This window comes from Lepidochelys kempii, chromosome 16 (assembly GCF_965140265.1).
Source record: "Lepidochelys kempii isolate rLepKem1 chromosome 16, rLepKem1.hap2, whole genome shotgun sequence".
Lineage (NCBI taxonomy): Eukaryota > Metazoa > Chordata > Testudines > Cheloniidae > Lepidochelys > Lepidochelys kempii.
In genome coordinates, this window is record NC_133271.1 from 20,557,590 (window position 1) to 20,585,281 (window position 27,692).

The window sequence follows — 27,692 nt, forward strand, 5'->3', positions numbered from 1 at the left end:
GGAGGAGAATTAAGAGGCAAATCAGTCTGGCAAGAATGCCGACTCAATCCCCGGCAGCAGAAGGTGTGCCTAGCCTGTGCAGCAACCTGGGAAATTAACAACTCTCCAGGCTTTGCTTTCTGCTCATCTTTTCGGTCAACTGAGATAAACATTCTTTGATTCAACCCTTTAGAGACAACGCTCCCACATGCAGCCCTCTCCGAGGAAAACGGAAGAGATTCATCCAGGGAGATGCTAGGGAACAAGTGGTGGGCTGTGCCACGTGATGTGCATGGGCTGTCATAAGAATTATTATTCCGTGACGGGGCTACGTTTCGAGTGGTTCCATCGTTGAGCCCGAACGACAGTTTTGTGCACTGCATGCACATATCAAAACCGCCTGGCATTTGTGTGAGCGTACCCCTTGCGCCCGTCGAGCAGCCAGCAAGATGGCAGATTCACAAGGTTCACACTCACCGGCTATGGCTCATGGCAATGAGGGGTGTCCCCAGCCAGACAGCAAACAGCACTGTTGGATCCCCAAAGGATTCCACGCTGGCTTCCCCAGCTGGGGGGCAACCTCATTATATCCCCTTCCCCGCTACACATGGCTGCGCCCATCATGTCTAGGATGTGGATCCTCAAAGATGGGAGGGAAGCAGAGGAAGCAGTTTAAAGCAGGAGCAGTCGCATGTCTTTGGGGCCTGCCTAGAGATATGGGAGATCCAGCAAGGAGAGGGTGGAAAGGAACCGTTGGAAGAAGCCATGGGGACTGTCCGAAGGTCTCATTTAAATCAATGGGAAGGGACAGCAGGATCCAGGCCCTAATAGAGTTGTGTGGGCAACTGGGGGCCGAGGTGCTGTAGGGTGTTATCCCAGAGTCCTTTGCAGAGGGGTGAGGGGTGCACGGCAGGCTGCAGCAGTGGGCAAAAGGCAAGGCAGGCAGGCGAGAGGATATCAGTGCAGAGCTCAGCGAGAGCAGCTGGAAGGTAAACAGCACTTTTCAACCGCACCGGATGATTTAAGAGAGAATAAAATCAGCCCAGTCTGGTTCAATTCCCATTGATAATGTCCATGTACAATTAGAGCCAATTAGGGAGAGGCAGAGAATGACAAGTGTTTGACCAGAAGGTGGGGGTGGGGGGTCAAAACAGCAATCAAATTTCCCAACCACCAAATGCAATTAAGGAGTATTACTTACCCAGCTTGCCCAGGAGGGCCAGTACATAAATGGCAAAAGCCAAGAGCGCAAGCATCTTTCTCCCCAGCATGCAGTCCACCGGGAACAAGAGATCCTCCTGCCCAAGTTTCAGGCTCCGGGAAGTGGCCTCAATGTACTTCACCATGCTTATGGTTTTCCTGGTCATCCTGGTGGTGGCTCTGCAAGGCACAGCTCCCCGGGAGAATTATTTCCCTTACAAGGTGCCTCTGGATCCCCAGAGTTTCCTGGAGCTCTCGTGGAATGTCAGCTACCCGGAGCAGGTTGTGCATTTCCAGCTCTTGGTCAAGGAGCCGAAATTTGGGCTGCTCTTCGGGATGTCGGACAGGGGCGAGTTTGAGAACGCGGACCTGGCTGTGCTCTGGAGCGATGGGCACAGTTCCTATTTTGGGGTAAGTTGCTTGCACAGTGCCAAGGTTCCAAGCTCGGCTGCCTGTCCAGGAGTCCTGTCCTGGGGTAATTTTTGCTCTGTAGTGGGAAAGGATTGAACTGTACCTAGATCTCAGAGGAGTCCATGGGACTGTGGGCTGTGTGAGACCTTCAGGTTTGGTCTGTACGTTTAGCTGTGGGTGGTTAACATGTGCTTGGAGGTTTATTCCAAAGGGATACAGGGCTCAGATACCACAGTGATGAGTATGGTATAGGATCTGAAACAGAACAGAATTGACTAGTTAGACTACCAGAGGAGCTAACAACTGCTCTCATTCCTTGACCCCAGTGTCGTTAGTATATTTATTTCCAAAGCACTGTAACAGGAGGCTATATATATGCGGCAGCTACAACGTGCACACATGCATGATGCATCAACAACTTGGTTCGCTTGTGCACTTCTGTCAGTCACATTAAAAATTAACCACAACTCCAGTTAATGACATCGAGAAAGTGCAAAAGTGATCATCCAGAAGGTCTGCTCTGCCAGCCTCAACCAGTCAGATTTGAAGCTGTAGCAAAGATCAACAGGACTTTGGAAAATACACTTTGACTGCCCGCTGCCAGGAGCACAGTACTAGAAGAAATCAAACATGCAAATGCATTTTGGGTGGACAAAAATGCCGAATGCTAGACAGGCAGCTGGGGAGCTAATTTCTGATTTTGCAGTTTGATTTTGATATTGCAAATTATCATCTTTTGCTACACGATCAGTTTGTGTTACTTTTTAATCTTTCTTTACAATAGGCACGTATCTGAAACAACAAATCACATGAACCATCCCCAGACCTTTGGGATGGGCTCACTGTAAATTTGTTTGAAGGTAGAAAGCAATCCAGCTTTTTTCTGATCCATTTGAAATTCCCAACTGTCAGTAATGTAATCTACAATATAACAGAAGGATGAAAAGGAGGGCTTGGGACACTATTATCTTTGCTAGTTTTGTCACTAATTACCAGCTAATCACCAGTATGAGAAGACCTGAATGCTACAGGATTGCAAAGCACCGAGTTAAAAAAAAGAACATTTCTAGTATGGTTTTCACATGTTCGTTGTAAGATGTACAGGGCTCAGTTCAAAAGCAGTCAGTGTTCTGACCTTCAGTCCCATTTTGGTGCTTAGTAGCATCCTTTAACTACCGCATGGAGACTTATAGAAATCTGTACACTATCATCTCTCTCCCCGGCTGTCTTTCTTCTGGTTGTGTTTGTCAGATGCTAAAAGATCCAAATTTGCGTAACCTTTCCACATACTACAAGATTAATTTGCACAATGCGTTTCTGTGAAAACAAATGTCACGCTTGATTCCTCCCCCCACCTAAGGACAATATGTTCAAGGTTACAATTCTACACTTGAAGCTGAAATGATGCCAGAGTGTCTATTCCTTTTTATTTCTCAGACAAAAATAAAATGAAATTACGTCAGTGGCTACTCCAATGGAGTATGTGCAATGAGATATTTCCCAGTCTCTTCTTGCACCCAGTAAGTGAAAGAGACCTACTGGAGATGGGAAAGACATACTCAGTAATCCAGTTCAGACTCCCAGAACTAGTGCAAGTTTTAGGCCCTGCTCCTATACATCTTTAAACCCAGGATTGCTTATTAGGCCAGTTTTGCCACCCATATGTAATGCTCAGCAAAACCTTACTCTTGGAGTAGCCCTGCTGAGTTCACTAATTGTAGAACAGGGTCTGGCTGCAGATGATTACGGTCTACGAACGTGAAGAGCCGTTTGCCGGGTCATCCCCACAGTCCTCCAAGAACAGGTTGCGTCTGACCTTAAGCCACTAGCAGCTGGTCTATGATAAAAGTCTTTGGGGGGAAAAAATGTTTCTGCACAGACAGGTGCAACATCTTCTTAAATCCCTGCAGGATTTTCCTACCGCTGGGCTGCTGGTCAGAAATCCAGTCCTTTGTTTAAAGGAACATGGACGTTGTTGACATAAAAAGTTAGATACTTTTTGAAAGTTACTAACATCAGTTGTGCCTAGTAAACACCACCACCACATACCAAACGATACATCCTGCTGCCCTACAAATCGTTCTGTGCAGTACAAATTCTGGGTCAGATTTACTCCTACTGTCACTCTGCTGATCTACGTATCCCTGGTGAAATGCCCCTGATCGAGATATTATTTACTTGTATCGAAGCAGCGTCTAGGAGCCCTAGTCATGGACCAGGACCCCGGACTGTCAGGTCCTGTACACACACAGCAAAAAGACAGTCCCACTAAGACTGAATAACGCTGGCAAAGCATCGTGTCCTAACTGGCTATAAGGATTTTTTTCCCCTCCCCCGCAGGATGCGTGGAGTGACGAGAAAGGGCAGCTTCACATGGATTCCCAGCAGAACTACCAGCTTCTCAAAGCACACAGAACCCCCGAGGGACTCTACCTGGTCTTCAAGAGAGCCTTCAGCACCTGTGATCCAAAGGACTACCTTATAGAGGTACTGCAGCGCCTAGCCACGGGCAGAGGCGAAGTGCCAGGGCAATATTTCTCCTGTTCACAGGATGGGCTGGACTCTGAGCGCTGTGCCATCCAGGTGGATAGTGTCATTGGGATCACTTATCACTGAGAGCTCAGGACTGATCTGATAACAAACAGGTAAAATCCTGGCCCTACTGAAGTCAATAGAAAAAATCCCGTTGGCTTCACCAGGGCCAGGATTTCACCCAATGTGCGCTCTGGTGATGTTTAAATACTTGTGGTCTAGTGGTTAGAGTTCTGGGTCAAAAGTCAGCATGACTAGTGCTCTGGATTGAAAGCTAGGGCAGATGGGCTTCTGATCCTGCTTACATTGGTGTAAATTAGGAGTAACTCCATTGAAATCAGTGAGTTATACTGGTGTAAAACGGGTGTGAAATCAGAATCAGGCCCCTGCCTGTGGCAGTGACTTGCTATGTGACCACAGATGTGTTGTCTCTCACCCCTCTGTGATTCATTTGTAAAACAGAGATACTACTTACACCGTGGGAGGTAGAAAGGGTTAATTCACCAGTGAGGAAGAGAGCCTTGGATGAAAGGGGTTTGCTTTGGCTCAAAGGAGCTAGGTATGTGCAAACTATTATTGTCAGACTTTGCATTTTTGCCCTTGTAGTGTGGAGATCCTTGCATTTTCCATGACTGTTCATGAGTTAATGGTCTGACTCTCCTGGAAGGCCTCAGAGGCACGAGAGTACGTCTCGAATCCGGAGTCTGACTATCGTTAGGGAAGCCGGCAAAACCTTCCTTGGCAAAAAAAAGCCTTTCTACCAATGGCATTCGCAATGCTGACATCCTTTCTACCCTTAATCCCCTCCAAACAAGCAGGAAATTAAGAAAATCTTAAAAAAAAAATCCCAAGCAAACCAACAACCCTACCCCAAGCAAAGTTTGGAATCCAAAAAGGGAGAAAAATGCCAGAGTCTCCATGAAGTCCAGTAGGGCCTTTGCTATGGCTACCGAGTGTATGGGGAAGGTGCTCAAATACCCTGGTGACGAAGGGCAGTATAAAGATGATTAGATTAGATAGAGAACGCTCTACCTTTTCACCCACAATTCAACTGATATCTCCCCCCTCCACCAAAACAAGTAACTGAAAATCAATGGTTCATTGGTACGATGCCCAGTGTTCCCATCTGTGGGGGTCTACTTCCCACATGTTATTTGTAAGAGAACATTAGACATTCATCCCTTTGAAAAGGAAGAGCTTAAAAAAATGTTTACACAATCCACGTACAACTCTTTATAAATCTCCATAAAATATTGAGTTTATCCGGTTCCTACCATCCGCTCCCATTAAGTACATTAGCTCTATTGAAATATGTCTTCTGCATCGCTCCACATCACAGTGTGGAGCCAGGTATTATGCAAGTTGCAAAGAGGTGTTGTTGGAAGGACGACAAGGAGGAGGATTTTGAGCCGAAGTACAGTCACAAAAAGCTTTTCCAATGAAATGTGTCTGGTTTGGGGTTCATTGAACTTCTGTGAAATGGCAGAATTTTTGGAAAAAATGTCCAACTCTGGATGTCTGGGAGGGATAGGTGTTGTGTCATCAAGAGGGAGTATGGTTCAGTAGAGCAGTGGTTCTCAACCAGGGGTCCGTGGCCCCCTGAGGGGCCGCCAAGCAGGGCCAGGGTTAGACTCGCTGGGCCCAGGGCAGAAAGCCAAAGCCCCACCACATGGGCCTGAAACCCCTGGGGCTGCAGCTGAAGCCTGAGCAATGTAGCTTCACGGGGGCCCCTGTGGTGTGGGGCGCCAAGCAATTGCCCTGCTTGCTACCCCTTAATGCCGACCCCGGCTTTTATATGCAGAAAACCAGTTCTTGGGCACAAGTGGGCCATGGAGTTTTTATAGCATGTCGGGGGTGGGGGGCTCAGAAAGAAACAGGTTGAGAACCCCTGCAGTAGAGTGAGTCGAGGACTAAGAGCGGGAATAGATTTTGGTTTCACAGCAGGACAAAGATTTTAGTGACTGTGTGTGTGTGTGTGTGAGAGAGAACTTGTGTGAAATGAATCTGTGAAAAAATGTGCACAGATTTTTGGGTGGGGTGTGTGTAAAAAATTTTTTTCATACTTATTCCCAGCTCTGCGACCAATCCAAAGCCCACTGAAATCAACAGGAGTCTTTCCACCGACTACAACAGTCTCTGGATCCGAGCCTCTACCAGCAACGTTGTCTCTCTCTGTGTGTGCCTATGTGCAAAAGAGTGAGAGTGCCCCTTGTTTATGAAGGGGGAGCAGTATATTGCACTGTTAATGTATATGTATGAATTTATTAGGTCTATAAATGAGCTGGAATTGTCATGAGCTTATACTCTGAAGAAAGCAATTTAAACCATCTAAATTAGTAGGGAACAGCCTCTGATCAGGGATTAATCAGTGAAATAACATCAGCCAGATCCCCCTAAATCTGTTGTGTCATTCTAAGCAGCACCCTGCACAATAGGGCAGTGACACAGACACAGACTAATAGTGGGCTCTCAAATTTGCCGAGCCTGGAGAGGTAGCATCACCCTGCCTGACTCACCCCAGCTCTCAGGGCACTAAAAACTACTCAGGCAGTGCCGAGCTCTCCTGCTCTGCGGGTATCCCCGGCTATGCCAGCGTCCTTGGTCTCTCATTTCAGGATGGTACCGTGCACCTTATCTATGGGATCCTTGAGAAACCCGTCCGTTCTCTCCAGGCAATCAACATCTCTGCCATCCACCGGGGGGTGCAGAGGGTGCAGCTGCTGAAGCCAAACATCAGCACCCCGGAACTGCCCAGGGACATGAAGACCATGGAGGTCAGAGCCCCCGACGTGGTCATTCCCAGCCAGGAGACCACATACTGGTGCTATATGGTGGAGCTTCCGGACAGCTTTCCGAGACATCACATTGTCATGGTAAGAAGGAGGAGCGTTTTTCTGAAGGAGAACGGGGATGTTTTCCTTATAGCTAATCCGTTAAAGCTCAGGTAAGTTGTCTCCATTCCCTTAGCCTCTGGTGAAGGTGTTCCTCTGTTCTTTCATTCGTCGGCCAGCAGCCCGGATAAACAGTGCTCTCTGTGCTCCAAACCCAATCCTTGAGGTCCTCCTCTTTCTCAAGGCTGCACCTTCCAGAGGTATCAGCCACATGGCAGCTTCCCCACAGCTTGGTATCCCCACAGCCAGCCTCCCTCCATGACCTCTCTCTGAATGGCAATGCCCACTAGGGTTCCCCTGGTTACTGGCTGCAGAAGCCAAAGATCAAAGGCTTCTCAGCAGGGTGGCAGGAGGGAGGGAACTTTGAGGACGGGAGCACTGCTCTTCTCTCCTGAGTCCTCACGATAGGCACACAGCAATCACTTGTATGGAAAAGGAAAGTGCACGATATATTTTTAGTTTCTTGTCATATGATGTAGCAGTTGGAAACACATTCCACCTGGATACAGTTTTCTTCACTTCCAGTCTTCAACCATTGTATATCATTGCTGGACATTGCGGAACAGCTTCCACATTCTGCATCAGAGGTGGCTGCATTTCAGTGGTGGGTGAAGCAAGACATCTATATCATTGATATCTCTATCTAGACATATGTACTTTGTAAAGTGTTTCGAGATATTGTATGTGGATACTATATAGAAACAGAGATAGTATGGTGATAGGAACTTTAGATAATTGTACGGTCATTATCAGCCATTATTAATACTTGTGCCTTCTTCTCGGATCCCCCTTTTGTAGTACGAGCCGGTGATCACGGCAGGCAATGAAGCTATAGTCCATCATATGGAAGTCTTCCAGTGTGCTGCAGAATTTGACAGCTTTCCCCATTACAATGGGCCCTGTGACTCCAAGATGAAGCCGGACCGACTGAACTACTGCAGACATGTGCTTGCAGCGTGGGCCATGGGAGCTCAGGTGTGCAAACGAGAGCAGTGGCTGCTGCACTGACTCTCCCATTCATTTCAGCTGCTTTTCTTTTGACCCCTCTTCCATTTGTCTCACTTTCTTTCATATCAGAGGTGAATCAGAACCAAGCCCTGGGATCTGAACACCCCTAACATTTCATGGTACTCAAAATCTGGATCTCAGTTTTGGGGTTTGGGCTCATTCTTGTTTAATATTCCCTCCCCCGTAGACCTCGGGCATAGGCAGGATCCTTAGCTGGTACCACTGAAGCGACCAGTTTGTACCAGTTGAGGGTCCTTCCCATACGCATGCAGGATAAGAACGCCCTTCCAGAGTGGCAGACACCTAGCTGTTCACACAGTCGTTTGGGATGAGACACAGTTGTGGGCCAGAGAATGATCTCCCGCTTGCACACTTTCCTCTCCAGCTTTTTCTGCCTGGCTCCATGTATCAGCTGCACACAACCCCCTCACATTCTCTCCTTCTCCTGCTTACAGGCCTTCTACTATCCAGAAGAGGCAGGACTTGCCTTTGGTGGTCCGGGCTCCTCCAAATATTTACGGCTTGAGATTCACTACCACAACCCTCTGGTGTTCAAAGGTAAGCAAGCCTTCAGGGGCCTATGGATATGGGCCAGAGACTCACGTACATGCCAGGCTCTTAAGCACGGCCTGACCCAGGGGCGGGGTGGGGGGAAATCTATAAAATCTCTTTAGCTAATTGCTCCCCAGGCACCAATACACTGTGGCCACGGAGCCAGAACACTCCCAGGCTGTCCTGTTAGTAGGGCAGGCGGCATGGCTTCCTGCCCTCCCAGGCTCATTCACTGGCAAGGGAAACCATGTTTCCCTGAAGGACTGGCTGCCTATACCTGCACCGCCCGCCCCCCCAGCCCAGCGCAGGGAGAGGGGTGCCGGCCAGCAGCCCAGACATCATTGCTTTAAGTAGAGGCAGCTGAGGCATGGCAGGGGAACATGTCACGGAAAGCAGCTCCTACCCAGACCCCTTCCGGGCCTCAATCCAGCAGAGCACCCGAGCGGGGCTGCCAGTGGGATGTGGGGAAAGCAAGCCCTCACTTTTACAACCTACTAGCGAGAGTCTGCTGGGTTCTGCCGTCTCTGCTCATGTCAGCACAGGGCCCTGTACTTTTAACCCAGCTGAGGCCAAGAAATACTGGAGACCTCATGCAAAAGGCCCTGCCCGTGAGACTTCCAGCATTGTTTACAGAGAGGAGAGGTTTGGTCTGGATCCCAGTCTCCCCAGCCTTGCCTGGCTTGGCTTGTGCTCTGCCTCGTACGAGTCCCTGCACGCAGTCTGGCACTGCTCTGATTCAGGGCTGCAGTAGCCAGGGCTGGGTGCAAAGGGACCTTGCGGATCTGGACTCAGAAGCCTTGGCAGAGCTGTGGAGATTCTGCCCTCACCATGCCTGGCTCAAAGCAAAGGTATTAGTCCCTCAGATTGGAATGTTTCTATCTGCACCTTTCTTCATAGTCTTTCCAAGCAGAACATGAAGCCAATAACATTGGAGCTTGCAGGCAGCTATTTGCCTAACTAAACATAATAAAAATCAGGACAGAGAGAAAGAAATTCTGCACAGAAGCAAGATTGCAGACCAACCTGTTAAGTGTGAAGAGGTCATTTTGGAGTGGTCTACCTGAAATAGCTCCCAGCTAGACCAGCCTCATTTTAAACAGATATCCTGGCTTGGAATAAATAACAATAGCATAAATGGTTAATACTGGGCACTTACGTGCACTTTCAGGTGAGGATCTAAAATCTAAAAATGCTCAGACAATTAATTTAGCCTCCCAAGCCCCCCACGCCCACGAGGCAGGTCAGCATTATTACCCCCAGTTCACAGATAGGGAAACCAAGGCACAGAGCAGGTAAATGACTTGACCAAAATGTCACACAGTGGCAGAAATAGACCCTAGGAGTAATGATTACTAGCCCTGGACAAGGCAACCTCAGAATTAGGCTACACATTCTTTGCCCCTTACGCTAGGGTATTTAGAGGGACCTCTGACCATGGTATCTGAGCTCATTGGCTCTGTGAGGTAGGGCAGTGCTGTTACCCCCATTATACAGCTGGAGAACTGATGTGCAGAGAGGTTAAGGGACTTACCCAAGGTCACACAGGAAGCCCATGGCCAAGCAAGGACTTGAGCCCAGGTCCCTCAAATCCGAGGCTAATGCTATAACTACTAGACTATCCTTCCTGCCTGTGGGGAGTGAAAACATCTTCCTTCCCCAGGTATGCAAACTTGTGGTCTTCCCACCATTGCTCTCAAACATTGGGGCTGAATTTCGTTACCGAGGGAGAAGTTTGGGTGGGAGTGGGATGGGGGAGACATTTTCCAAGTGAATAAATAGCATTTCTGGTTTGATACCTTTGACAGTCGACACATTTTTTAAAAACTCCGCTAAATTACCAGATTTCTCCATTTACATTAAATCAACTCACTTCATGAATATCCCAGAGTATTTTTAGGAGGCCAGAGCATATGTACTGCAGATCAATCACATCACATTCCGAGACTCAAGAAGCAACACGTCTATAAATATACAGCTCGCTCCTTTCATTATTTTAACCGCTTTTCCCTTTTAATCAATAACATCGCCCCATTTAGTCTGATCTGTTCGATGAATCCAACCCAAAGCCAGATACTCATAGATAAGTATGAGCCCTCTCGGCCCTAGCTAACCCGGCCTCTCCCTTTACAGCCCATACCTGAAAAACGTGCCCGGAGGTCAGGGAGGGGAACCATTGGTGCTAACTTTGTTTTTGCTGTTAAGAGAACTCAGGAGTCCAATGAAGTGAGCTGTAGCTCACAAAAGCTTATGCTCAAATAAATTTGTTAGTCTCTAAGGTGCCACAAGGCCTCCTTTTCTTTTTGTGGATACAGACTAACACGGCTGCTACTCTGAAACCCAGGAGTCCTGACTCCCATGCTCTTGCTCTAATCACCAGTTGACCGTGTGTCACAGAGACAGTGGCATTGTCTCCAGCCTCATCAGAGCTGCTTCATCTACAGCCGCACTGTTCTCTACCCTTCTAGTAGCAACGTAAATAGGATGCATAATGTAGCTGATTCCACTTGAGCCATACAGTGGGGCTTTAACCCTGATCTGAAAGCGTGAGCTTCAACTACTTGCACTAGAGGTCGAAGTCTTTTAGCTGGAAGCAGTCATCATCATCAAATCCTACCTCCCTCATGCAGCCCAGTCACCAGAGGGTGGGTTACACCCATATCACTCCCAGATGGGCTGGAGATTTGTCGCACTTCTACCCGCACAACTGCCATCATGGCTGCAATGTCCGCTTTTTATTCCCATTGTTGGGGAGAGAGAGTCTTCATTGGGGAAGGGCTCCGTGCTCCCTTTCGGACAAACCCTCCCGAGAAAGGCTCCCGAAGCAATTGTCTGTATGTTCAACCATTCCTCCGAAAGGTCTGGACAGAGCCCCCTTCTGTGCCTGTCGACCCACCTGGCAAATCAGCAAGCAGGATTGTGTCATGCCTAGTCTGTGTCCCTCCACTCTTTGGGGTGAAGGCCTGCTCTACACGTGAAACATTTGCTGGTATAGCAACATCATAAGAACGGCCATATTGTGTCAGACCAAAGGTCCATCTAGCCCAGTATCTGACAGTGGCCAATGCCAGGTGCCCCAGAGGGATGAGAAGAACAGGGAATCATCGAGTGATCCATCCCCAGTCGCTCATTCTCAGCTTCTGGCAAACAGAGGCTAGGGACACCATCTCTGCCCATGCTGGCTAATAGCCATTGGTGGACCTATCCTCCATGAATTTATCTAGTTCTTTTTTGAACTTGGCCTTCACAACATCCTCTGGCAAAGAGTTCCACAGGTTAACTGTGTGTTGTGTGAAGAAATACTTTCCTTTCGTTTGTTTTAGACCTGCTGCCTATTAATTTCATTCGGTGACTCCTAGTTCTGTGTTATGTACTTCCTTATGTACTTTCTCCACCCCAGTCATGATTTTATAGACCTTAATCATATCCCCCCTTAGTCATGTCTTTTCTAAAATGAAAAGTCCTAGTCTTATTAATTTCTCCTTATAAGAAAGCCGTTCCATACCCCTGATCATTTTTGTTGCCCTTTTCTGAACCTTTTCCAACTCCAGTAATGTCGCTCAGGGATGTGATTTTTTTAATGACGGGCCTATACCAGCAAACCCCCTAGTGTAGACACTGTTATATCAGTAAAAAGTCCTTTCACCAGTATAGTTTATTTTGTTTGGAGAACTGGTTTAAATTATGCTGGCAAAAGCCTCTTTTCCGGCATAAGCTGAATCCCCACTAGGAGGTTTTACTGGTAGAGCTCTACCTGCAAAGCTTTTCTAGTGTAGACAGGGCCTAGGCCTCAGTGTGGCATCTCATCACCAGTCTCACTCCCCTGCCTGAAGGGAGTGAAAAGGAATCACCATCCAAAGCAAACACACAGCGTCAGGCAGAGTTACCACTGGAGGGTTTTTCTGAGAGAAGCAGCAAATCCAACCCACGGCAAATCTTATCCAAACGCTGTAGCCCTCATAAGTGTCTTTCTGCTGGGCTCCGGTGAGAAGGATTGGTGCACAAGAACTGATGGCAAGACTTGGCGTCCCTTTCTGCTTTTTCCAGAGCTGAAACTCTTTCTTCACTCAGATCAGTTTGCAGAGGGATAAGACAGGATCAGAAACCGGGGGGCCATTATGCCGTGACATTTCACTAAGAAAGCGCCAGGATCTTCTCTGTTAATTACAGCCTGGGGGCGGAACACCATCAGCCGAGTAGATGATGTTATATCACAGTATAGAGTGCACATTTCACAGCCTGTAATCTCCACAATCTCTTCCACCACCCCACCTCGGCACTAGAGAGTTAAAAAAACTGCACACACCCAGTCCCACTCAGACACACACACATTTGCTCACACCCCCCGCTACGAATAGCTTCGTTTTTTGTAATGGCCATCCAGTTAGAATCGATGCTATCTCCCAAACTCCCAAGGGCATTCTCAAAAGAATTCCCAGGCCTGTCCTTCTGGTCTCTTTATCATTTGCTAGCCCAAACAATGGGGCATGCAGAACCAACTATGCTAACCACAGCTCCGAGCACATCCAAACGGCACACAACTTTCCACTTGAGGAGAGGCCTGGAGAAGGATCGACAGAGGCTAGTCACCCAGCTTTATACATCGGAAGGGGCTCACATACCATGAACACACGGACCTGAATGGAATAAAATGGAACTGCGTCATGTGCATGAAAGAAAAATTAGAGGGCCCCCAAATGCCCTAGGTTCTGTCCAGATCCGCTGGGCATTTCCTGGGCAAATTCATGTCAGTGGGAAATGCTGGCTGACTCCCGTCTAATCTCAGGGAGACCGTCTCTGCTCTCCCTTCAGGCTATGAGCTTACCTGAAGGCATGGCAGTAATTTCATGAATTAATTGTAACGGAACCAGGTTGTAATGAGCGGGATGCTCAGAGCTGGTGCACGTTTGGGGAGGAAGCCAGGAGACGAGGGAGATGGTGGATTCAGATAGGTGCTGCCTTCTAGTCCAGGGCGATAGAGAGCACTGAACAAGAATCTCATCCTTTTACACCCGGAGGTGTCTAGGCTGGGTCCAGAATAGTTTGTTGGGGCAGAAGAGAAGCAGAAAGGTACAGTATAAAAAGAGGCACCATCTCTTGGGGAGGATTTGCAAACAGGCTGTTCACTGGCCTTGGTAACTAGGAGGAAGGTTCTCCCCACTCCACAAAGGAAAACAGAAGCCTTCATTGCAATTTACTGGATGGCTGCCCATTTAGAGATCCCAAGGCCAGAAGGGACCATTGTGATCATCTAGCCTGACTTCCTGCATAGCTCAGACCACAGGGCTTCCCCCAAAATCATTCCTCGAGCAGATCTCATCATGCTGTAGAGGGGACACTCATGCCAGTCAGCACCAAGACTTGCTAGAAGAGCTTTTTTTGGAACCCAGGGGACACAGCTAGGTTCTGGGCTCAATGTCTCTAATTCATAAAGGGCTCAGTTATGAGCCTGGTTTTGGGACTGCACAGGGGAATGAGGGAAAGCAAGGAACCCTCTTACTGCTCGGCATGAGATACTCCCACATTGCCGGTCCCTGCACAGGATTCTCCCGCCCACATGGGCAGGGATGGGGAGTGGGGGGAGCTTTGGCTCCTACCCTTTCCCCTTCCCGCATGCAGGCCCGTGCAGCTTTTCCAGCTGGCACTGGGAAGCAAGCTGCTCAGCAATAGGGCAATCACAGCTTACATCTCCTATAGAGCTAGTGGGGAGCCAGGCACTTGTTTGTGTCTCGGAGTCACAGGCTGGTTTCTGCCCTGCTCTGGGGGCAGTGAAGCTACAAGCTAGTCCTCATTCGGGCTGGATCGTCGGGCAACAGTTCAGCCCAAAACCATGATAACAGTTCTGCAACTTTAGCACAGAGAGTCCTAGTTCAGCACCAGGGTGGGGCTGGAAAAGGCAGAGGAGAGAAAGACTTCCCACCCCTAGGTCTGAACTGAGTCTCTCCAAAATCTGCCTCCCACACATACCCCCATCTACTGTGGGTTCGCGTGGACTTCCAAAGGCATTCCCATTTGATTCCCTCCTCCTCTTAGTGAGCTGTTGGTCCCTGGGCTGGTGACCTTTCCAGACAACCAGGCATGTATCTGGAGACCATTTAGTCCAGTCTCTTGCTGCTGGTACAACTGCCTATGGAAAGAGGGGAGTATAATAGGATTGTAAAAATAATAACAAGACTAGTACAAGGAATGAGTGCAGTTAGCCAGCAAATGGAAGAACTGAGCTGCTGTCCTGATGCTAAGTGCACTGAAGTTTAATTTTTCATGTCTGACATTTTCCCACATGCGACTCTTACTCCCGCTGCGATTTGTAACGCGGTGTCACGGCGTGTCCTCTTGCCTTACCAGGTCGCCATGACTCCTCGGGGATTCGCCTCTATTACACAGCCACGCTGAGACGCTATGATGCTGGCATTATGGAGCTGGGCCTGGTCTACACGCCGGTGATGGCTATCCCACCTGGGGAAGCTGGTTTCCTCCTGAAAGGGTACTGCACAGATAAATGCACCCAAGTGGTGAGTACGATAGGGCCTGGCAGAGGTGCACACAAGCTCTTCCAACTCAGCAGCACGAGGAATGTCTATGCCAAGAGAGGCCCAAGTGCTTGTGTTTACTTGGATGAGATGACTGAGCTTTAGAGAGGAACTGGCCAGTAAGTAGCTTCTGCTCTTTAGCATCTGGGCAATGTACCTCAGGCGGCAGGTGACCAGGATTCATCACTGAATTTGGTCCGCTGGTCAGATCATTTGCTTCCCCGGCATGGCCCAGGTACTGCTGGAGTGGGTAGCTATGGCCCAGGAGTGTGTCCAGGGTACCCCCAGGTCATGCACTGCCCTGCAGTTATTGGAAGAAAGCGAATCAGGAACGAAAGAAACGTTGCAGCGACTCACTGTCTTTTATGCTGGAATGAGGCGTCCCTCCAACCCCCGCAACGGCGTTTATAAAGTGGCTTTGCAACGCTCATGAACGTCTCTTTCCCACCCCACTGTCAATCTCCCATTCAGATAGAGGGGCAAGGGGAGGTTGAAGCGATTTGCCCAACGCCACAGAGTCGATGGCAGGACAGGGACTGGAACTCAGGCCTTCCAGGCCCAGCTCACACTTAGACCGGACGGTTGTTAATATGAAAATGATGCGAGCCGTGGTGTAGCAAAAAGTGCCCACAGGGCTCCAAACACGTCCATGCATCTTCTTTAATCTAGAATTGGCAGGGGACTGACAAGCAGTAACATGATGGGGGAAGGGGTCCTTGTGCCCATAGCTGAGGGCTGGGTAGGTTGACACCAAAGTTCCCATGGCAATAGGGTGTACCACAGGCGTCCTTGCACAGCATTGCCCCTCGTGGTGAAGCAGCTGTGTGTGTGAGGTATTGCTGATCTCACGTCCTTAAAGTCACTGCACTATCAGCATCCAGTTCGTTGCCTGATAAAACGCTTGTGGGTACAACAGGAACCCCACATTTCAGCCTGTTCTGTGTGAGCACTGTGGAGTTCTGTTATAAGAAATGCTGTTTAAAACAAAGACCAAGGAGTGTTCTCCAGATGTTCAGAAAATGCCGACAGCCCATTCAAAGTCAATCCTTCTTGACGGCCATCTGCTCAACCTACCTGGTCTAAGAACCATTCCCTGTCTCAGAAAGCTTATTACTGGAGTTTCAACTCTTAAAAGGTGTAATTTTTCTCTAAGACAACTTCCATTTTCAAGCCAAATGAATTCTGTACACTGGGCAGATGGGCACCATGCAATTATACAAATCACCTGCCAATTTGTCGATTGGGGTTTATGTTTGTCCCATTTAAAGGGCCATTACCAAATTTAATTTAACATTTAGTTACAGTGGCACCTCTGATGTGCTACATTTCAGGAGGGGCAGGTCCCTGCCCACAAGAGATCACCGTCAAAGACCGGACAGAGAGGTAGAAAGAAGTTAGGGGAAACAGGGATTTTTAATTTGAATGTGATGGGGACTATGGTCTGGATTTGGAATCGCTCTCTACTATGTTTTCTCAATTTCCACTGTGACTTCAAGGAGGTTTTAAACAATATTTTTAGAGGCCCTACGCAAAACCAATAGTTGGTGCTGTGCGCTAACAAACATAAGGAAGTCCACAGTGCCCGGCCAGGGCAGCTTCTGCCATATTAGAAGGTGGTGGGCGGTAAATCAGGGCTGGACAGACTGAACTGCGGGTCCCCAAACGAACGTTTATTTTCAAGCTTCTAAGAGATTATACAAATAAAACTCCATTTAAAATCACTTGACACTGTCCCTTTAAGTGCCTGCCACGCCCCTCCCACGGAAGCCATGCTCAGTTCCTCAAGGGAACTGATGAGAGCTCTTTGGGAAAGAGGGAGTGATGTTGGTTGATTTAGTCATTTGTCATTATTCGGCCCGTACAAGCCTGGATATTCCCACGGGATTGTTTTTCCAGGCTCTGCCCCCGGCTGGGATCCACATCTTTGCCTCCCAGCTCCACACTCACCTGACGGGAAGAAAGGTGGCGACGATTTTGTCCCGAGAAGGGAGAGAAAGGGAAGTTGTGAATGCGGACAATCACTACAGCCCTCACTTCCAGGTACTCTCCTTTCCCCATTGCCCGCAGCATCAGACCATCATGAAAACAACCCTGCTATCGTTCAGTGGTCGGTCTTATCTCCCGCACACAAGGGTGCAAATTCAGTGCTGCTCCTGACTAGACTCATCAACGCTTAACAGGAAAGATGGGGTAGCAAAGGGGGAACTGGTTGCATCTAACTCCAACGTTATTGTTTTTCTTCTTTTAGGAGATCCGCATGTTAAAGAAAGTGGTTTCTGTCTTCCCGGTGAGTGACAACAGAAGCAACAACAGCAGCTCCCCAGGATCGGAGATGCTTTGCTTAAACAGCAGCACCTGCGGGAAGTTCTTTGGCCTGTGTTATATGGGCAGTCAGTCTACATGATCGTAATGGTCTCTTCTGGCCTTTAAACCAGATTCCCTTACATTATTTTATCCTACTGGCTATGATAATAAGTGAAGCCAGTAATCCTTGACAGACAGACTTTCTCACAGGTCTCAGTTCCTTAGCATCTAAGCGCTTGCTAGGTAAATCAGCTCTGCATGGTGAGGTTCGATATTGGCTGAGTGGGCAACGTTCACTTTGCATGCGCCATAGGCGCTCGGTTAGAGGTCGCCATGGAGCGGATGGTGCTAAATTAGCCCATCTCCCTCAACGACCCAGCCGTCATTACCGTCCACAAGTCTCCACCCCGGAAGACTCTCCGCCTCCAGCTACGAACCAGCCTCTGCATGGAGTGCTCCAACCCCGGCAGCAGCTTCCCATACAAATGTAACAGGAAAGAAATAGTCAGCATGATTACTAAATATAAGCAATCGGAACCCATTTGTCCAACAGCTATTCCAGGGATCGTGCAATCACATTATCATCATCAGCAGGAAGAGACAAAGGTGGCAGAACACACTTTTGTGGCAGAAAAATTCACAAATGCCCCTGCAAAATTTCATGTCTGTAGAAATGTTCTGACCAGCTTCATTAATAACTCCAAAGGAGTTAACCCTTTCTGACTGAACGCCAGGGAAGTCAATGGGAGTTAGGCACCTAACCTGCTTAGGCACTTCTGTCAATGCCACTAGCCACCTATCTGCAGCTTTAGGTGCTTCAAATGCCTTCAGAATCTGGCTTGGAGTTCCTTAGAAAGTAGGGAGGTGGAGGGAAATCTCGCAGGGCAATGACTTGAACCCATCCCTTTAGAGAATGTATGTTCATCACAGTTACTAACACTCAGGGCAGCATGTTGAAGGGAAGCAGATTGCCTGACATGTCATCGAAGCTGCTGCGGGGGTGGAATCTGGGAGAGGTCTCTCACGGCACCATTCGTGGTTCTGCACATATAAGAAATAAGGTTTCAGATGTAACGCTGTAGCAATTTGTGCTTAAACACCCAGGGCGATGTTCTCACAACAACCTGCATGTACAACACAGAGGACAGGAACCAAGCAACTGTGGTAAGTGTGCGTGCGAGCACATGAATGTTTGTATGTGTACGAGACAGGGAGACACAGGTGGAAGGTTGCAATTGACAACAGGGCACACTTAAACGCTGGGTCAATGGGATTACTTGTGTGCTGCAGGTTAGACACATGTTTAAATACCTTGCTGAATCGGGGCCTTCATTCATTTCCCCGAGGAATAGTGGTCAAGGAATGTGTGCACTAGCCATTCACTCCTTGCGATCAGTCTCCTTAGGTGATGAGTGAAAAGGAAAGTGAGCCATTCTAATTCCCATTACAAGCCACTATCTCAGTTACTGATTGTTATTAAAGAAGGTCTCATTGTGTTCTAATATCTGCAGCAAGAGAGAGGTGGTCAGCTATGCAAGCGAAGGGGACAGAGCTAAATATTGCTGAGGGATTGCAGGAAGTCTGCATATTATTATACACCACACAGTCTAGCACGGTTATCAGTCCCTGCTAAAGAGGGGTGAAAATCCAGATTAACAGAGGTTGCTACAGATTAGAAAGCTCTGTGTGTGGATGTGTTGACCTTTGGTTTAGAGGTTCACATCTCTGGGTAAAATCACAACGGTTTAGTGCAGTTAATGTTGATCAGGTTTTTGTGGCACCGATACGTACATCAGGGTTGAGTGGGAATCTGTTTGCCCATCCCATGAGAATTTTTGATGGTTTGAAAAATTATCCGGTCCCAAATTGGGAGGAAAAAATCAAAATCCGAAATTTTCATTTTTATTTTGCCCAAAATTTTTTGCCCATTAAAAAAATATAAATTAAGTAAAGTTTCTAAATGAAAAGTCATTTCAGACTGAAGAACCAAAACTTCTTGTTTCAGAAATGTTGAAATGGGACATTTTGAAAATTTAAATGTCCTCCTCAACAGTTTGAGTTGGGAAATTTGTTGAAACCAATCCTTTCGTGTGAACAGTTTTGGTTTTACCAAATCAGCCTTTTTCAGTGAAAAAAATGTTTCCTGGAAAATTTCCCAGCCAACTCGGTCGCTGTGATTTCCTACCTGAAACCCAGTAACTGTCACGGCAGCGTTAGGGAGCGGATAATGCACACAATACAGGAACAAATAGCGCCTGCTTATTTTTGACGGGGGAGGGTGCATTGAAATCTGCACCCACACTTGTTTCCCGTCTTCTTGCAGGGTGGGTTTAGCATCACGGACGAGATGTGTGTCAACTACGTGCACTATTATCCCCAGACGCAGCTGGAGCTATGCAAGAGTGCTGTGGATTTAGGCTACCTGCAAAGATATTTTAATCTCGTGAACAGGTACGGAGTCCCCACATGGCTCAGGCTGGGCCTGAGCATGTTGCAAGTGGATGGTGATTAACAACAAGCCGTTTGCTAATAAAACTAAAAATAGGTAATGCCGTGGTTTAAAACATCTGTTCTGCAGGAGAAGTGCTGGGTGCATGCAGGCTCAGGGGGAGCGGAGGAATGATTCATACTTTGGGGCTTTTGCTAAAGCACCCAACTGGCTGTTTTTAAAAGAAAGGTTTGGAGAGAGATCACTGGGAAGGGGACATCTCTTTGGTGAGGGGCTTCTTGCAAGACACAGTGTATGGGGGTAACGTGGGAGACATTATTGTTTGCAAAAGTGGTTTTGGGCCCTTCGCTTTCCAGTGGCCAATTTACAGGGGGAACATAACAATCCAGAGTACACACAGCAGCAAATGGTAAAACCCCAATGAAGTTATAGAGGCTCAAATCGGGCTGATCACAATGGTCCCTTATAATCTATGAATCCATAGACTGCTGAAGGTCACTCTCATTACTTCTGGCCACACATCCAGGTGCTTAGATAACTCTCAACACCGTAAGATCCAAGCTTTGATCATGGGCCCAATATACACGAATAAAGACAGTCCCTGGCCAACATTTTTATGGCTGATTTAGAACAACGCTTCCTCAGCTCTCGTCCCCTAACGCCCCTACTCTACTTGCGCTATATTGATGACATCTTCATCATCTGGACCCATGGAAAAGAAGCCCTTGAGGAATTCTACCATGATTTCAACAATTTCCATCCCACCATCAACCTCAGCCTGGTCCAGTCCACACAAGAGATCCACTTCCTGGACACTACAGTGCTAATAAACAATGGTCACAAACACCACCCTATACCGGAAACCTACTGACCGCTATTCCTACCTACATGCCTCCAGCTTTCACCCTGACCACACCACACGATCCATCGTCTACAGCCAAGCTCTGCAATACAACCACATTTGCTCCAACCCCTCAGATAGAGATAGACAGACACCTACAAGATCTCTATCAAGCATTCTTACAACTATAATACCCACCTGCGGAAGTGAAGAAACAGATTGATAGAGCCAGAAGAGTTCCCAGAAGTCACCTACTACAGGACAGGCCTAACAAAGAAAATAACAGAACGCCACTAGCCGTCACCTTCAGCCCCCAACTAAAACCCCTCCAAAGCATTATTAAGGATCTACAACCTATCCTGAAGGATGACCCAACACTCTCACAAATCTTGGGAGACAGGCCAGTCCTTGCCTACAGACAGCCCCCCAACCTGAAGCAAATACTCACCAGCAACCACATACCACACAACAGAACCACTAACCTAGGAACCTATCCTTGCAACAAAGCCCGTTGCCAACTGTGCCCACATATCTATTCATGGGACACCATCACAGGGCTTAGTAACATCAGCCACACTATCAGAGGCTCGTTCACCTGCACATCCACCAATGTGATATATGCCATCATGTGCCAGCAATGCCCCTCTGCCATGTACATTGGTCAAACTGGACAGTCTCTACATAAAAGAGTAAATGGACACAAATCAGATGTCAAGAATTATAACATTCATAAACCAGTTGGAGAACACTTCAATCTCTCTGGTCACACGATTACAGACATGAAAGTCGCTATTTTACAACAAAAAAACTTCAAATCCAGACTCCAGCGAGAAACTGCTGAATTGGAATTCATTTGCAAATTGGATACAATTAACTTAGGCTTGAATAGAGACTGAGAGTGGCTTAGTCATTATGCAAGGTAGCCTATTTTCCCTTGTTTTTTCCTACCCCCCCCCCCAAACCAGACGTTCTTGTTAAACCCTGGATTTGTGCTGGAAATGGCCCACCTTGATTATCATACACAATGTAAGGAGAGTGGTCACTTTGGATAAGCTATTACCAGCAGGAGAGTGAGTTTGTGTGTGTGTGTGGGGGGGGGGGGGGTGAGAAAACCTGGATTTGTGCTGGAAATGGCCCAACTTGATCATCATACATATTGTAAGGAGAGTGATCACTTTAGACAAGCTATTACCAGCAGGAGAGTGGGGTGGGAGGAGGTATTTTTTCATGCTTTGTGTGTATATAATAAGATCTTCTAAACTTTCCACAGTATGCATCCGATGAAGTGAGCTGTAGCTCACGAAAGCTTACACTCAAATAAATTGGTTAGTCTCTAAGGTGCCACAAGTACTCCTTTTCTTTTTGCAAATACAGACTAACATGGCTGTTACTCTGAAACCTGTCTAAGAGGAGACTGTGATTGTATAAGGTATTGAGTGTGTCCTGTGCTGTGCAGTCACAGTTTTCAGTGAATTAAGGATGCTCAGCACCTTTCAGGATCAGGCCCTAGTCAAGGAAGAATTAACCCCATCCAGCATGGAAGAGGAGTCAGTCCAGATCTGCTCTGTTGCACTCTCTCTCTGGTATTTCTCCCACATTAGGTTTAACGATGAGGAGATCTGCATGTGCCCACAGGCCTCCATCAGGCAGCAGTTGTCTTCCGTCCCTTGGAATGCGTTCAACAGAGACGTTCTGAAATCTCTCTATGACTTTGCTCCGATCTCTATGCACTGCAATAAATCCTCAGCGGTTCGTTTCCCGGTATGTATGGGTCCCTGCAAACAATCCATCTGAGAGCATCACTGAGCGGTGACCATGCTGAAACAGGCCCTTTGGACTCAGCAGGGCTACTCCCTGTGCGGATGCAGAGTTGGAGGGGCCAAGGTTGGTGACAACAAAAAGTTTGGTGCCACCTGCCTAGCATTGCAGCTAAGGGGGTGGGAGATGGAGTTCATTTGCTCTCAGGCCTCATCAGATTCTTTACTGAGGTCCAGTCAGTGACGCACGTGTAAAGCTATTGAAGACAGGGGGCTTTCCACAGATTCACTGTTTGGCCTATGGAACCTTTCTTCCTGGTGTTGATCCATGAGATGTAAAGAACTCCGCTTGACTCTAGGGCTGAAATCAATGTGAGTTAGGCACCTACGCGCTTTTGAAAATCCCAAGCGGAACTTATCTGCATCTTTAGGCACCTAAATCGCTTTAAAAATTGGGCCCTAGAAGTTGCTGTGTTAGAATTTAGAATGCTACAGTGATGAGCGCAGTACAAACACCTAGTAAATTAGTTTAGTCTTATCTGCATAAGTCCATTTCTAGAGTTACTTCGCAGAAGTCACCTTTAAACTAGAAATTCCTCCAGAAACAAGGGAAAATAAAGGGCTATTTTCAGAATTTTGGAATATTGTATTGGCTGTCAATAGAACTAACCCATTGAACACAAAGTCAGTGAGATCATAGGACAGGAGGTGGTGTGGCCTAGGGAATAGCACACTGCACTGGGACTCAGGAGACCGGGGTTCCAGCCCTAGCTCTGCTGCTGGGTGACTTTGGGCAGTCACGTCCCTGCTCTGTGCCTCAGTTTCCCCACCTGTGAAATGATAATGTACTTTTGAGCTCTTTGAATGCAAAACACCATATTAAGGGATGTTGATGATGATGCAGATTGAGCACAGTTTTCGGTCTCTCATCACCGTCACTTCCCAGTGCCATTTCTGGTCAGGACAATAGAATTGTTGATGACACCTGAAATTATTTTTGGAGAAGGTATAAACCAAAGTAGTGGGGAGAAACAGAAAACAGATTTAAAAGGAGGAGCGTCAGCTCCCGATAAGATTATTTTAACCAAGTCTCCTTTGGAGCTGGCAGAGTCCTGTTAAACTCACTGGGCCGAATTCTGCTCTCAGGATGAATTTCTCCCCTGTGCAGAGCACCAGAGCAAAGACCAGTTATGTCCCATTTAAACCCTAATCTGAGGATTTAAGTGGTGCACAGAGCTTGTGCTAGGTGTCTGCATGGGGTGATTTTCACTCGCAGTTATTTTCCTTGAAGCCCCTGGACTGAAAGGAGTTATAGGAGGGCAACTGAGAAGAGAATTTGAAATTAGTGTGGAGCTGGCATTAACCCAAAGTAGGCAATCTGGAGTCTAAATGTAAATGAGAAAAGAAAAAGACCCAGAACTTCCCCCTCCTTCTCTGTTTGTTTTTTTAACCGAGTGGGATTTTAAGACATCTCAGTTATTCCACAGAATTCCTGTCAAGAGAACACTAGCTTTTAATTAGCTGCTTGCCTTTCTGCAGTTCAGTGATCCCAAGTCCGTCTGGATTTTCCGGAAGAACTCTGCTTTTAACTATTTAGTAACATTAAAATCCGTCTCCTGCACAGAAGGTAGTTGGAGGTAACGTCTGTCTGAGTGTTGCAGTAGTGAAGGAGAGAGCACTTTCCTCTGGCATCCACTTGTGGAGTATTTATTTATTTAGATTTATAAACACACCCCCCCAAAAGAACTATTCTTATGGTCTAGACATCCTTGATGTAGCTTAAAACACAACAAATAGAGGGCGTTACCTACAACTTTGAGGTACGGAAGCTAGAGCTGTGCAAAATTATTTTTGACAAACCATTTTTTTTTTTGCCCCAAAACACGTATTCACTTCAACAGAAACGTGGTGGGGATTGGTACTGAAATCACTGCCTTCTGCTGGCCAAAAGAAAAGAAAAATATCCCCAAATCTTTAGTTTCTACATTTTCTAAACAAAACATTTGATGCATGACTTGTTGTGTCAACTTCTAAACCCATTTTATCTTTTTTTAAAAAGGTTAAAAACCTCAAAAATGAGACAAAACAAGTTTGTTGGACTGGAAGTTCATTGCGGTGGACTTTTCTGTTTAGCCAAACAATTTAAAACATTGATGATTTCAGGTCGACTTGAAATGAATTTTTTGTTGATTTTTTGATTTTCATGGCCACTGACCCAGAAAAACTCGGTTATTTGCACAGCTCTAATAGTGGCAGAACCGAGCAGGGGCCCAGAATCAGAAGCACAGATGCTGCTGCAGGACAGGAGGTACGGTCACAGATCTCTGCTGGGTCCCGGGCGGGAATAGCAGGGGGTGCTGCAGGACAGGAGGTACAGTCACAGATCTCTGCTGGGTCCTGGCCGGGAATAGCAGGGGATGCTGCAGGACCAGGAGGTACAGTCACAGATCTCTGCTGGGTCCTGGCCGGGAATAGCAGGGGATGCTGCAGGACCAGGAGGTACGGTCACAGATCTCTGCTGGGTCCTGGCCGGGAATAGCAGGGGATGCTGCAGGACAGGAGGTACGGTCACAGATCTCTGCTGGGTCCCGGGCGGGAATAGCAGGGGGTGCTGCAGGACCAGGAGGTACAGTCACAGATCTCTGCTGGGTCCCGGGCGGGAATAGCAGGGGATGCTGCAGGACCAGGAGGTACAGTCACAGATCTCTGCTGGGTCCCGGGCGGGAATAGCAGGGGATGCTGCAGGACAGGAGGTACCGTCACAGATCTCTGCTGGGTCCTGGCCGGGAATAGCAGGGGATGCTGCAGGACAGGAGGTACGGTCACAGATCTCTGCTGGGTCCTGGGCGGGAATAGCAGGGGATGCTGCAGGACAGGAGGTACAGTCACAGATCTCTGCTGGGTCCCGGGCGGGAATAGCAGGGGGTGCTGCAGGACCAGGAGGTACAGTCACAGATCTCTGCTGGGTCCCGGCCGGGAATAGCAGGGGCGCTGCAGGCTGGGAGTTATATATTCACAGCTCTGTGCTGGGTCCTAGCCGGGAATAGCACCACTGAGGCCCCGGATCTAGTTGCGTTGGCAGAGCTAGGTGCTGGGACGGGTACACGACTAGTCAGGGCTGTCGCAGCCCCTCACTGTGGTGGGTGCCCAAATCACACAACACTTGACACTGTGTGAGATGCTGGGCTGCATTTCAGGAAGAGCCCATTTTCCTGCTTTCCTGTTGGTTTGCCATTCCAATGCAGTCGCCCTCCCCCGGCTATTTAAAGCCTCCAGAGGAGATGGATCTCCATTCCTCTTCCATTTCAGACTAGTCCTCTCCCTCTGCTCCCAGGCAGCCCGATTAGTCACGGCCATTAGGGACAAATGATGGGCAACCCTGGTCATTAACGTCACCGACTTATCCAAAGCAGGATGTGCAGCCACAGTGTAGGACCATCCTCTCTCCCACCCCTCCACCCTCCACTGAACTCACCTCCTCCGGGAGCTGGGACTGAGTCCACGTCCCAAAGTGCTACCCACTGTGATGGGTTGAGATGACGGAGGAGACCACAAAACCAGATCCACCACACCTCGCTTTGGATTTAAGTTCGGGTCCTATGGCAGAGGGGGGTATGTTAAAGTGGGGTAGGGTCAATGCTTCGTGTTGAAGAGCTACAGGAACTGCACAATGCTCCCTATGTTCTCATACGGCTTTTAACTCAGTGCAGATTTATGGGAGGGCTACAGTGACAATGCGGAGGCATGGCGCGGAGAGGCCCTAACGCACACTCACCGGCACTCCTAACACCGCACGTCAAACAACGATAACGATCTAGCCTCCTCTTTGAAACTGTAACCCATGGAGACTGTGCTTAGCCTGCCCACCCCATGGCTGATTAGCAGAAACAGGCCGTGCTCTCAATGCTCAGGAGCAGACTTCCCCAGTCCGGACGTGTTCAGCTCTACGGTTGGTGTTGGGCCTTTCTGGGTGGGACAAGCTGTCGGTCACGGTTTTACCGAACACCATGGACATTCACGGCAGAGGATGCCTTTGCATACACAGCAAGATCCAGCTCTCTGTTCCTTAGCAATCTCAGTGTGAATCTTTCTCTCTGTCTCATGTCAGGAATGCACCTGCCTAACAACTCTCGGCCCTCATCTTATGATGGCATTTATACCAGTGCAATCCCTCAGGAGCCAATGTAATTACACCATGGGCAGCTGCTTAAAGCAGAAGCCAGCCTACAGATTTCATTTTAGTTAGTTACCATGCAGGCACCATAATGACCAACCCTCATTATCTCTGTCTTTACAGCAGACTGAATGCAATTTGCAATCACCCATGGTTTATACCTTCTTGTCACTCTTTAAGCTCTCTATCTAGCTCGGCTGTGCATTAGTGAATGTGTGGAAAGAACAAGCTCTCGGGGATCAATGTCTGTAATGCCATGGCTGCCTGTGCGGGCAGAGTGCGGGTGGAACCAGGTGACCATCATTTTCAGCGGGCAGCTACTCACAAATCAAGCTGTATTATACAATGGCCCAGAGGAAGCTCAGGAGTCAAATGCTGTGGAATCCAGAGCGGCAGGAAATCCAGCTCAGCTGGTATCCTGCCTTGCCTACCTCCTCACTAAAGAAATAGGGCCTGGCTTGGAGGATGTTCTAATCCCCCCCTCCAACCACTAGCAGGGCATTCTAGTTACAAAGGAGAGTAAAATGCTTTAAAAAAAAGAAAGCACAGGCAGATTCTGAGCTGATGTAAAACCAGGTAGCTCCACTGACATAACAGAGAGAGGCTGATGGACACTCGCTGAGGAGCTGGTCCAAGGGCGGGCAATACATTGCTCCAGTGTGCTGTGCCTGAAGAGGAAAAATACAAGAGCCCTTTAAAAAAAAAAAAGAGAGAGAGAAACAAATCACCATCTTAACTCCCCCCTTTCCCCCCCCCCAGACTTCGGAACAGGTTGGTTCTTGATCCAGACCCATCTTTAACCTCCACCCCTATGTGTTCTTGTTATTATTTATTTGTGTTATCACAGTATCTGGAGCTGTGCTAGGTGCTGTACAAACACAGAACAAAAAGACCCCAAGAGCTCACCTGCTAACATCTAACTCTCTCCGCAGGGCGAATGGGAGAAGCAGCCTCTGCCCAGGATCACCAGGGTGCTGCCGGAATCAGCCCCAAGCTGCCAGCCCGCCGTAGGACCTCCTCCCGCATCCCCTGCTCTCGTCAACCTAGGCAGGGTAAAGGCAGAATGA

At 48.0% G+C, this 27,692-nt stretch overlaps 1 protein-coding gene across 1 annotated transcript; it reads left to right on the forward strand.

Moving 5' to 3' along the window:
* The first annotated feature begins 1,248 nt into the window (after window positions 1-1,248).
* DBH (dopamine beta-hydroxylase) lies at window positions 1,249-27,692 on the forward strand. The gene is made up of 12 exons (XM_073314815.1): window positions 1,249-1,590; window positions 3,931-4,077; window positions 6,738-6,995; window positions 7,812-7,988; window positions 8,477-8,579; window positions 14,916-15,082; window positions 16,997-17,140; window positions 17,349-17,387; window positions 18,509-18,568; window positions 19,728-19,855; window positions 22,296-22,455; window positions 27,558-27,692. The coding sequence occupies exons 1-12, from the start codon at window positions 1,249-1,251 to the stop codon at window positions 27,690-27,692; spliced, it is 1,860 nt and encodes a 619-aa protein (XP_073170916.1).

Excerpts from the sequence above, each read along its gene's own strand:
- DBH (XM_073314815.1), top strand. The coding sequence starts at position 1,249 with ATGCAGTCCACCGGGAACAAGAGATCCTCCTGCCCAAGTTTCAGGCTC. Across the intron at positions 15,083-16,996 it reads CAGATAAATGCACCCAAGTG|GCTCTGCCCCCGGCTGGGAT; the intron begins GTGAGTACGATA and ends TTGTTTTTCCAG. Across the intron at positions 17,141-17,348 it reads ACTACAGCCCTCACTTCCAG|GAGATCCGCATGTTAAAGAA; the intron begins GTACTCTCCTTT and ends TTCTTCTTTTAG.